The sequence below is a fragment of the Eptatretus burgeri genome, chromosome 11, assembly GCF_056783735.1.
Source record: "Eptatretus burgeri isolate ZD-2024b chromosome 11, Ebu_testis_v1, whole genome shotgun sequence".
In the NCBI taxonomy this organism is placed as follows: Eukaryota; Metazoa; Chordata; class Myxini; order Myxiniformes; family Myxinidae; genus Eptatretus; species Eptatretus burgeri.
In genome coordinates, this window is record NC_140971.1 from 34,081,480 (window position 1) to 34,094,352 (window position 12,873).

The 12,873-nt window shown below is 43.4% G+C and overlaps 2 protein-coding genes across 7 annotated transcripts in view; both read left to right on the forward strand.

Moving 5' to 3' along the window:
• LOC147016821 (myocardial zonula adherens protein-like) overlaps window positions 1-12,873 on the forward strand; it is a 60,315-nt gene that overhangs the window by 22,088 nt on the left and 25,354 nt on the right. The gene's annotated exons all lie outside the window — the stretch shown is intronic.
• Window positions 901-12,873, forward strand: part of LOC147016822 (uncharacterized) — a 95,040-nt gene continuing 83,067 nt past the window's right edge. Inside the window, exon 1 of the mRNA XM_085845878.1 lies at window positions 901-3,326. Within this exon, the coding sequence (XP_085702004.1) occupies window positions 1,141-2,457 (1,317 nt within the window). The 5' untranslated portion in view covers window positions 901-1,140 and the 3' untranslated portion in view covers window positions 2,458-3,326. The remainder of the gene's footprint in view (window positions 3,327-12,873) is intronic.

Consider the following 12,873-nt stretch of genomic DNA (forward strand, 5'->3'; position numbering starts at 1 on the left):
GGGGGTGCTCGCGTCGGTGCCGGGAGCTGCAGAGGGAGAGGCCAGCAACGCGACCGAGGTCGAGGAGGAGACGCTCGTCGCGGGACCCGAGACAGGGTGATATCCTCCTCCCCCCCGAGCATCAACAACCCCCTCCTGTTTCCCCCCCGCGCTGAGATAGTGCGACAAGGGGGCCCCTTTCCCACCCCCTACCAGACACTGTCCGCGAGGCCCGCGGAGTTGAGGGGCCACCGCCGCTCTGCGTCTCATCATCAGACGGGTAGGCCCGACACGGTCTCGGCCCCAGGCCCGCCTCATCCTGGACGGTGGTTCTTTTCTTTTGCTTTGGGAATATGTGTTGTCGGCGCCGTCTGTGAAGTAAAATTGTATAAGTGTTGCCGTGTGCTCGGTCGTCGGATAGCTCTGCATTGTCTTCCTCTTTTATATTTGCTTTTTGTGTAATATTGTATTTCCCTTTTACATGTGCTTTTGGTGTAATTGTATATGTGTGCTTCCCGTTCATCGCGAAATAAATGTGAGTTATGTTAAACTGTTTTCCCGCTTCGCTTCGTCTTTTCTTTCATTGAATCTCCATCTTGCTTCACGTAAAGGGTTGGTCGTGGGCTAAAACGCCCGATAATTAATCGAACCGTCGAGGCCGACGAATAACACCGCTCGGTTATCCCGATAGTACGGAACGGGTCGCTTAAAGTGGCCCGTGTCCGAAGTCGACCTGCGGCGAGGTGCGATCGCCCGGTCTACCCTCCGTGTGGGTACTTAGGTAGGTCGAATTTGGCGAGCAACCCTATCCCACGCGGGGGCCGATTGGCACGATCGTGGTGAGACCGAAAGGTCCACCCGTGACTAGTTCCCGGCGTTAGTCCGAGAGGGTCACGACTGGATTGTCCGTCCGGTGGGCGACGTGCTGCGATTCGAGTTACGTGGCCGTTCGCACGCCGGCGGGCGCGAATCAGCAACACTGGTGTCAGGTCGTGCGATACAAACTCATCGCCCTCCTCGCGGCACTGGTATCGGAGAACGGGAAAACGGGCTCTCCTGTCTCCAGCTAAATTCACGGGAAACGGTCCAGGGGTGAGAGGAGCGACCCCCGATTCCCTCCAAATTACGAGCGAGCTAAATTAACCCTTTAAGAGAAGCAAGATGGCGTCTCAAGGCGAGCGGGAGCCGGGGGTATTAGAAATGGATGTAGAATGTGTAGAATCCATGGCTCAGGACGAAATCCCCATGCAGGAAATGTTGGTTGTACAGGAAAACGAACTCGCCCAACTGAACCCAGAGCCCGAAATAGGTGCGGCGGCGGCCGCGGTGTATGACACCTCCCCTCCCCCTCTCCACCAAAACCCTTCCCCAACCCCTGCCGAAACGGCTCACCCAAGCGCACCCGACATGGCCCAGCTATTCACCATGCTGGCAAAAATGAATGCGGAAATGACAGCGAGGATGGATGCGAATACACAAAAGATGGATGCGAATACACAAAAGATGGATGCGAATGCACAAAAGATGGATACAAACGCAAATGAAATGAAAAACGAAATGAAAGGAATGAACAAGCAAATGAAGGAAGAAATGAAAGAGCTCCGGGGTGAGATGCAGAACATGGGCCGATGTCTGCAGGCGGGCATGAAGGCCGTTAGCAGGGAGCTTAAAATGGCGACTCCACGTGTAGGAGCGAACGAGCTGGGAGGGGGTGCAACGGTGACCGAAAGGGAAAAATTAAATGGGGAGACCAAAACGTGCGAGACGAGACACGAGGTGACGACAAAGGAAATAAAAATAGTTGAGACAAGGGAGATAAAGGGTGAAGAGGTGACTGAGTTGGCAGAGACACGGGAGATGGGAACGATAGAGGGAAGACTACACGACGAAGACGGGGTAAGTGACGCACACACACACACGGAGGTAGTGGAGGATAATGGGGGTGAGCTCGCGGACTGGGTGGAGGCCCGGTGCGAGCAGTTGGATAGCCTCCTCCAGGAACGAGGGGAGGGAGTATTCCCCCTTGAGGCGAGTCACGACCAGGTGAGTTTGGTCGTGCTTTGCGAGGTCGAGGGGAGGAGTGCTGTGGACAGGTGCACGGAGAGCTTGGGGGGTGTAGAGGCCCCGGAGACCCTTGTGGGGACACGAATCCCCAGTGTGGTTGTCCCTGTGTGTGTGGTGCAAGGTGTGAGTGCGTCCCCGTGTGTGGAAGCGACCCCGTGTGTGAGTGGTGTGGTGGCGATTGTGCCGGAGTACGTGCTTCCCAGCACGCCGTGTGTAAAAGAGGCACCGCGGATGAGTGCCCCCGCGTGTGTGAGTGAGGCACCGCGGGTGAGTGCCCCCGCGTGTGTGAGTGGTGTGGTTTGTGTGAGGGAAATGGCACGAGTGAGTGGAAGGCCGCGAGTGCGTGGAGCCACGTGTGCGAGGGAGGTAGCATGCGTGAGTGAACGGCCGAGTGCAAGGGAGACCTGTGTGTGAGAGAGCGGTATGTAAGGGAGATGTCGGTCGGCATGTGTGAACATGCAGCCGCGTCTCCCGGTGTGAGTTTAATGGTGAGGTGTGTTAGCGTCGTAACACGCGGGAGTGCGTGTGTCGAATGGCGACGACGACGGCGACAGAAGAAAGAAAGCCGAGTAGCGGCTGTAGCTGTTTCGGGGACCGTGCCGGGTTCACCCAGCAGTGAGCACGAGGTCCGTGCTGTGCAACGCACGAGGCCCCCACGTGCTCGCTTGCGAGAGTGAAGCCCGTCCGGAAACGCACGCGGTGGATTTGCCGATCCCGCGGACGGACAAAGTTTAGGCAGGATTACGGATTTGGACCGGACGGGTTCTCCACGCGATCGTGTGTGTTAAGCTCCAACGGGCAAAGCACATGTGTTCGCGTGGGGAACCCCTCGAGACGTGGGGCTTGTTTTTTTATGCGCACGGTGACGTCATGGCTGCACGCGGGGTTGGAATCCGGCAGGAGGGGTATCCCTGCCGGATGGTACCGTCCAAGGAGGGACGAGGAACACGTGCAGCTGCATGACGTCACGAGCGGGTGCAAAGTGCGCGAGCTGTGAGTTGCCGCGCTGGTGATGCGCATGTAAAAAAAAACAACAAAAAAAACAAGCCTCACTTTCGGGTGCACAGGATTCCTGGGCAAGGGGTGGAAGACCCCCTTGCCAGGGCACAGGATGGAAACTAGTTAGGGGGAAGGGTTAGCTTAGTTAGACCGACTTCATGGGGCAGGGGTAAGTCCTCATGGAGTCCGTGGAATGGATTAGTTAGAGGGATTGTAGCCAGATTTAGGTTGGGAAATTGATTAATGGGATAATTTGGAGACAGTGACAGACTTGTGGATGTGTAGTGGGGACGTAGCTTAGCTACGTAGTGTTAAATGGAACGTGCTATAGTTTAAGGGACGACGTGGGAGCACGAGTTAGTTAGGGGATGTAGTTTGGAGGATGGCAGAGTCCAGCGGTGAGTGTGTTGAAGAGTTGGTGAGTGAAGTGGAAGCATGTGCTTGGTGAGTGAGTGAGGCCAGCGGGTCTGTGTGAATGGAGTGAATGGGGAATGCATGGTGCGATGAGTGATTGGGGGGAGGAGTGACTCCCGCCCAAGGGACCCCGGGGTCAGTGTAGACTGAGTTAGTGGATTAGTCAAATTAACAAATGTGGAAGTCGTTTTGTTGTTGGTGGGGAAGTAGGCTCGAAACCCGTTTGGAGGGGTGCAGGAGCCCTGTTGACGGGCTTAGGAGCGTGGCTGCGAAAGGTGAGTATCGCTGAGTGGGTACCCCGGGCACCAGGCTAGTCGACCGTGGTAGGCCAAGGGCCCATGGGGGGCCGGGATAGCGTAGTGGGCACGGGTGCGCCTGCTTGGTGCGGGGGCCCGGGGCACCATTAGCTGCGTGGGCAGTGTTGTGGGCACGGGTGACCCTCGGAAAGGGGCCTGGGAAGCCAGCCTGCCACGTGTGCGTTTCAGGGGAGGTGCCATGGGGAGCACTCCCCGGTGTTAGGGAGCTGGTAGGCTCGGAGGCAGTGTAGTGCCCGGGGGTGCCATAGCGGGAGATTCGGCAGAGGGTCGTGCCTGCCAAAGGAAGCCACGTGTCCCAGCCGTGAGACCGTGTGAGGGCACGGAGAGAAAATTGGGGGGCAAGGTCCGAAATTGTGAGGACACCAACACAGGCGACGGGAATCTGGGTTGTTAGAACCAATAGTTTAAGCGAGAGGCGCTTGTTGAAAGCCCCGGGGTAGTTTAACAGTTAAATGGTTAGGGTAGATTAGGAGATGTACCCCTCCGCACCATCCATCCCCTCGCTGTCGTTGTGGGCCGCTGGACCCACTTTGGTTATAGATCGCTGAACTCTGGGGAGGCCATCCTGAGGCTTCGTTGGGCCTCGGCACAGGACGCTAGCTCTCCCTTGTTCCCCTCCGGGAAGGGAACGTAGGGGTTGGGAGTAGGCTAGGTGACAGGATAGGTTAGCCGAACAAGGACAGTACAGGGGGTTAGGGGACGATTTATAGTGGGGAAGTAAAAAAAAAAAAAAAAAAAAAAAAGTTGGGGCTAAATTGGGTTTCACAAATTAAGGGGGTGGGTATGGACAGTGACAGGCAAAGGCGATAGGTTGGGAGGGAGACCGTAGGGTAGGTCCGAGCCGCCTTCCGAGTGGCCAGCACCACCGCACTCCCTCCACCAACCTCCACTGAACGGCAAAGGCTGGCCAGCTTCATCTGCTGGCTGTGTTGCTGTAAGGCCGTGCCGGCCCACTTCATCTGCCGGCTGGCTGTTTTTCTTCAAGGCCTGTGCCGGCCCACTTCATCGGCAGCTGGTGTGTTGCTGCAAGGCCTGTGCCGGCCGGATTATCTGCAGCTGTGGTACTTCAAGGCCTGTGCCGGCCAGTTCATCTGCCGGCTGTGTTTGCCTGCAACGGCCTTCTTCTGCGGGCTGTTTTTGCCTGATCACCTTTGCCATGCCATGCCCACTGCCCCTGTTCACCAGCCCCGTTCAATTTTTGCTTTGCCCCCCCCCCCTGTTCATTGCCATGTGCGCCAGGATCAAAGCAACAGTTTGCAAGCTGCGAGAACTGCCCTGTTGGCAGCTACAACACGGGCCTGCAGTGGCGGCCCGTGCACCGTGTTTGCGTCCATCCATTCATCCATCCATTCGTTGTGTTCATTGCGTGTGCCACTTGAGCTGGCACAGAGACTGCATTTGTGCAGCCCATGCACCGTTGTGGTTCACTGCGTTCAGTTCAAACCATTCATCCATCCATTCGTTGTGTTCATTGCGTGTGCCACTTGAGCTGGCACGGAGACTACGTTTGTGCAGCCCATGCACCGTTGTGGTTCACTGCGTTCAGTTCAAAAGGGAAGGCCTTGGACTGCCAGTGAGCAGCCGGCCACAGCAGCCGGCCACGTTCCCTGTCACCTGCATTGTTTGAGCCAGAGACTGCATGCGGGCAGCCTGGCTCCCTGCTAACTGCTTTCTTTTTGCAGAGTTCATTGATCCTGGGCCATGGTTTAGTGTAAAATTTGTAAGTTAAGGTTAAGATGTACTGTACATATGAGTGCGCCCCCGGCATGTCTGTCCTAGCGCCGGCAATTTTATTTAAGTCGTCCGTGTGAGTGAGTTTGTTTAGTTAGTTACTCAGCCCTCAGGTTATTTATTTTGAGGACACGAATACCATGAATGTCGCACTCAGGGATCCGTAGCTAAAATGTACCAGGGGAAAACTACACATGATGGCACACGAAAATTTGACGACTCGGGACGAGTCTGTAAAAAGGGGAGGGGGTAGTGTTGTGGTTGACGAAATTCACAAACCACCATTCAGGTCCCTAAGGTGAGATATCTCTGTAAGTATATGTGTAGTTAGGCCCAAACCCGTTGTTTCGAGGGAATAAATGTCATTCAGTCGGGCTGCGACTCTTCAGGATAGCCGTTTTTCTTTTACTATCTTTATTTTGGACCAGCCGCCATTACTACCACCACCAACCACGTCTCAACAGCCATCACACAACAACCACAACCACAACGCCGCTTCACAACAACAACCACCAACCACAACGCCGCTTCACAACAACAGCCACGACCTTTACCGTCACAACTCGCCACCATCGCATCACCGTCATTCCCACGCCACTTGTGGGCGCCGATGCTGGACTCGTGTAGGGCGCGCACCGAGCAGCGTGTTCAGAAACATCACAGACTTTCCGAGAAAAACGGATCAAAAACGACTCACGCCCACTTCTGTTCCGTCCTATCGGCGAGCTGGGGAGATTTGGCCCCGCCTCCAGGGCGTTGGAGTGAGGACGCGATATGCAAATTCATGGATCAAAAAGCATTCACGCCCACTTTTCCTCGGTCCAATGGGGAGCCAGTTAGAGAGGTGAAGGGTCGGAGGCAGAGGGTCAAAGGTGAAGGAGCGAAGCCACGGGGCTTATATAAACAGCTGCGTTCGTCAGTCAAGGCAGTTCAGTTGGCAGTTGTGAGTTCGGAGGGGAGAAGTCAAGAGTGAAGAGTTGGGACGAGCCAAGAGAGGAGACGGAGAGGGCGATTAGACGGAGCTGTGGAGAGGTGGCGGCGGCGAAGGCGGACGAGGGGGTGCTCGCGTCGGTGCCGGGAGCTGCAGAGGGAGAGGCCAGCAACGCGACCGAGGTCGAGGAGGAGACGCTCGTCGCGGGACCTGAGACAGGGTGATATCCTCCTCCCCCCGAGCATCAACAACCCCCTCCTGTTTCCCCCCCGCGCTGAGATAGTGCGACAAGGGGGCCCCTTTCCCACCCCCTACCAGACACTGTCCGCGAGGCCCGCGGAGTTGAGGCGCCACCGCCGCTCTGCGTCTCATCATCAGACGGGTAGGCCCGACACGGTCTCGGCCCCAGGCCCGCCTCATCCTGGAGGGTGGTTCTTTTCTTTTGCTTTGGGAATATGTGTTGTCGGCGCCGTCTGTGAAGTAAAATTGTATAAGTGTTGCCGTGTGCTCGGTAGTCGGATAGCTCTGCATTGTCTTCCTCTTTTATATTTGCTTTTTGTGTAATATTGTATTTCCCTTTTACATGTGCTTTTGGTGTAATTGTATATGTGTGCTTCCCGTTCATCGCGAAATAAATGTGAGTTATGTTGAACTGTTTTCCCGCTTCGCTTCGTCTTTTCTTTCATTGAATCTCCATCTTGCTTCACGTAAAGGGTTGGTCGTGGGCTAAAACGCCCGATAATTAATCGAACCGTCGAGGCCGACGAATAACACCGCTCGGTTATCCCGATAGTACGGAACGGGTCGCTTAAAGTGGCCCGTGTCCGAAGTCGACCTGCGGCGAGGTGCGATCGCCCGGTCTACCCTCCGTGTGGGTACTTAGGAAGGTCGAATTTGGCGAGCAACCCTATCCCACGCGGGGGCCGATTGGCACGATCGTGGTGAGACCTAAAGGTCCACCCGTGACTAGTTCCCGGCGTTAGTCCGAGAGGGTCACGACTGGATTGTCCGTCCGGTGGGCGACGTGCCGCGATTCGAGTTACGTGGCCGTTCGCACGCCGGCGGGCGCGAATCCGCAGCAATATATATATATATATATATATATATATATATATATATATATATATATATATATATATATATATATATATATATATATATATACACACACACACACACACACACACACACACACACACACACACACACACACACACATATATATATATATATATATATATATATATATATATATATATATATATATATATATATATATATATATATATATATATATATATATATATATATATATATATATATATATATATATATATATATATATATATATATATATATATATATATATATATATATATATATATATATATATATATATATATATATATATATATATATATATATATATATATATATATATATATATATATATATATATATATATATATATATATATATATATATATATATATATATATATATATACATATATATATATATATATATATATATATATATATATATATATATATATATATATATATATATATATATATATATATATATATATATATATATATATATATATATATATATATATATATATATATATATATATATATATATATATATATATATATATATATATATACACATATATATATATATATATATATATATATATATATATATATATATATATATATATATATATATATATATATATATATATATATATATATATATATATATATATATATATATATATATATATATATATATATATATATATATATATATATATATATATATATATATATATATATATATATGTCGGGTGAATATACTGGTTCTGGCTCACTTTTCCCCATGTAAATGAATGGGGGATTTTCAGCGATTCATATTTTTTTTCCCTAAAAATAAACCCCCTTTTTATCCCAAGGTATATTTATTTGTCTCCCCTTTTAACCTGGGGACACTTTTTTTTTTTTCAAATAATCCATGCAATAAGATAAAGATTTGTTCAAGCACTAAAGTGGTAATGTGATTTGTTAAAGGTGATTCGAAAGAAATATCTGAAACGTCAAACCCTCGGGACACTCTTTATCAAATAACGATGCATATTGTTTAGCTCACTCATTGAACCTATAAAGATTTGTTCATTCTCAAATTCCTTCAATAGTTTAATTTTCTTTGCACAATAATCCCCATCTAAAATATTGAAAAACAAAACATTTGAATCTTTATATTTTTTAAGATACCCCTTTTGTGCCATTACGAAATGATAAACTTCTCTTAATGCTCTTGTTTGACCACCTCCTGATCCACATATCATTTTGAGATTATAGTAAATTGTTTTTTCATTGTTCAATTGATAACCATCAAAGTTTTCAGTCCATTCAAGGATATTCATTTTTTTCTTTACATCCTCCAACTTACCACTTTTTAAATAAATGTTTTCCATTTATATACCAAGAGTGAGATTTTCTCCACTCTTTAGTTTGATTAATACTTGGTTTGACCATTTATATATTGCAAAAAAACGCGGCGGTAGCCCTTAAAAAACCCTAACCCATCTTCCCATCGTTAAAACACAATCTATTCTATTCACTCTATCATACAATATCCATATGGAACACAATCTATTCCATTGTCTAAAATAAATCTGTTATCATCAAAGGCTCCTCATGCCTTTTTATTTACTTCTTCACTATATATGTTTTGTTTATAACTTCTTATTGTATTCATTTTCCTATATTCTTCTTTCTTATTCATCAAACAATTATCATAATTTCAAAAAGTTATTGATTTCTTTATTACATATTTCTTTATTCCCTTTAACCTCTTATCAATCTGATCACCATACTTATAAGCATATGCCTTTGCTCTCAATCCAATAAACTCACTCATTACTTTTCCACCCAACTCATCCTTAAACTTACCAATAACCTTTTCATTCTTTTTGGAAAATAACTCACTCTTCTTGCTGAAATTACTTGCATCATATACTCCAATATTTTTCTTCATATCTTTATAAACATCATCAGTTTTTATATCTTGGATAAAACTATCAGTGTCCATATACAACAATGAAACATTTTCACCATACTCTTTCTTTAAGTCATTATACAAATAATCATACATCAATATCTTTGATAAATCAAGAACTGCTGTTCCAATATAAATTGGTTTATCCATTACAATACTTTCCTTTTTCATATGAATTGCAGAAAAGTTCTCTGAAAAGACGTCTTCTCTCTCAAAACTTGGTTTATTTATCAATCTCGAAGCTTCTTTCCAAGATGTTGCGAATCTAATGTTTTGCCTGTTTCTAACATTTTCCATAGTCTTTCCAAATACAGCATTATTCATTAATTTATAAAAGTCCCCTTCAAATTTTACTTTTGTATTTGCTCTCATATCTGTATTGAATTGAATATACTTTTTCACCCAAGGACTTTGTTTAAATTTTAAAACTCTATGAATTTTAGCTACTCTCAATCCTTCTCTCAAAAACTGTTTTAAGCTTCTCTGATGCAAAACATATCCCTCTTTATCATTGAATGTTGTTAATAACTTTTCTGTTGATTTGCCTTCAATATTAAAACTTTTATGATAATCACTGAACCATTCTTTCTTTGGGGTTTCTTTCTCACATGCAAAAGGAAGATCTTTATGCTTATTATGAAGATCACTCGGGTACCTCAAATCAACTTCAAAATAATAACCTTCTTCTTCGTCATTCAATTCCTCTTGAGAAGAAATAACAATATTCATCAAAGCCTTTTCATAATCCTTTTCTTCCACCCACTCTAATTTACCATAAGGCAGAGATTGAGACATTGCCCATCCATACAAATTATTAGCATCAAAATACATCAAATAATTACTATCTTTTTCACTATCATAATTTGGAAGATATTTATTATTTGCTTTAGCATATCTTTTTGAACATACTTGTGATATTCCACCTCTCTTGGACTTCTCAATCATCAAAAACATATCAACATCACTGATTAAATCTATATCTTGTTTTGTCATTTTCAACATTGCACTCCAAGCTAAACCAGGAGCTGTGAAATAGTGGGCAGGATCTAATCCATAACAATTTTTATTATGACAGTGATCTAAAAGCTTCAAACACATCAGCTAACAATAAAACATCTGTTTTTAGATCTAAATCATGATATTCTCCAAGGTTCTTTATCTTAAATATTTTCCATATTTCTTGTGGGTGTTTATATTCCTTATCACTTATCTCTTCTTTATAAAGGTTATTATAGAAACTTTCTTTTGAAGGAAGTTGTGTTTCTTTAAATCTCATAAATGAATCCATATAATCATAAGGATAAATTCCCTTACTTGTAAGAATTTTCTCTTTACTTTGAATTTCATTCCTTGTTTGAATTTCCTCTCTCGTGAGAATTCCTTCTTTAATCAGAATTTCATCTTTAATCAGAATTTCCTCTTTAGTTAGAATTTCATTCATTGTTCGAATTTTCTTTATAATTAGAATTTCATCTTCAGTTAGAATTTCTTCATTAATTAGAGTTTCCTCTTTACTTTGAATTTCCTCTTTAGTGAGAATTTCCTCTTTTGGAAAGAATGAATTAAGATTTGGAAAAGAGTCTGTGGAGCTTAGATTTGATGCGAGGTAGGCTAGTGGTGTTCCCATAAACTTGTAAGAATCTAGAAACCTAATACGAGTTAAAGGTTTTGTGAATATAATTTTTGTAAATGAAATATACTTTTGACTTGTGTTTGTTCTGGCAGAAATATTCCCTGGTGTTTTTGAAAGTTCATTTATAAATAGATGTGTATCATAGTTGGCGCTGTTGTGAAGAAAGACTGGAATAAAAGAAGGTAATTTATAATTAAGATTACAACAGGAATGAGTGGGACCTCTATATTTACCAGAAAGATGACAATGATCCCTAACTTTAGACTCCTTAATTTCCCCCTCACAAATATGACAGATATTGTTCTTTCTAAATTCTAATTTTTCTTCTTTGGTTAATTTCATCGGTTCATTTGTTTCTTTCATTAATTTAGTGAGTCTTATACAATCCTTTTCTAATCGTTTTACAAACTCTTGTGAAGCTTTTTTTCCACTATAATGTTCAAGTTTGTTATACTTTTCTCCAACAGATGATTTGATATAATAACAGAAACCACAAGGAATATGTTTTTAATATTTATTTGTATATGATTCTTTTGGATTAGGAGAAGCAGTATTTATCTTTTTAAGGATACAATCAAAATCAGCGTATATCACAAATGGGTGCATGATAGATTTATTATAATCTTCAAAAGAAATCTTTTCACCAGGTTTAGGCATTGTAATTACAGCTGATTTATGATTACTAAAATATTTTGAATGTTGTTCTAATCGTTCTTTTGTATGAAATGAATTAAGACATCGCTTACAAGGATATATTTTGTTTGCTGTTCTGAATACCTGAGAAGAGATGAATCTTGATAAATTATTGATGTATGTGTAATGTGAATTATTTCCAACACTAAAATATAAAAGATCAATGTGTGTTTCTTCATTTTTATCGTTGTTTTAAATTTTTAATATTTGAACTTTTTTTGTATCCGTTAATCCATATACATTAATAGAAAGATTATTCTTTTTCTCAAATTTTGGAATATCTGTTAGTGGCATTGGGAATTTAAAATCTTTAATGTCCAAGGTATTCTCATATTTCATATATTGTTTTACTCTTTCTGAATTACATTTTGGTGGATGAAAGTGAGCAAGAACAGACCAGAGAAAACATTTATTATCATTGTTCTTAATATTAACAACTGCCTTTTTTAGTTTTATTTCTTTTGGTAATTCAATATAAGAAGAAGCTTTAAGAGGGTTTGATTTTAGAATTTGTGTATCGAAAAAGATGGTTTTTTAAATATTGAATCCACTTCCTACCACTGTATTATCTACATCCTCCTCTTGTTTTGATAGTTCTTCATAAACCCCACTATTCAAAAAATCTTGAAATAATGTTATAAAATGAAGATCTGTTCTCATATAAGGAGTTTGTTCTTCATCTTGTCTTTTCATATTCATTTTCACTCCCATATAAAACTTTAAAGTTTTCATTTCTTTTAATGTCTTTTTAATAACCTTTTCAACATCAGGTTTCACTATTTCAATTGATTCAGCTATTGATGATGGACCGGGTTCTCCAAATTGAAAAATCCTTATTTTTATATGCCCTTTAAATGCCCCATCAGTGTTTTCAATATAATAGTCTCCCTTTACTTTAAACTCATTTTTCTTTTGTTTTTGTGATTGAAGATGTTTATTATAACTTCTCTTCAAAACATCCTTTGAACAGATATCACAATGTTTTCTTTACAACTCAAGAGGAGATATTTTATGAAATAGATTAAATGTGTGTTTGTTGGTTC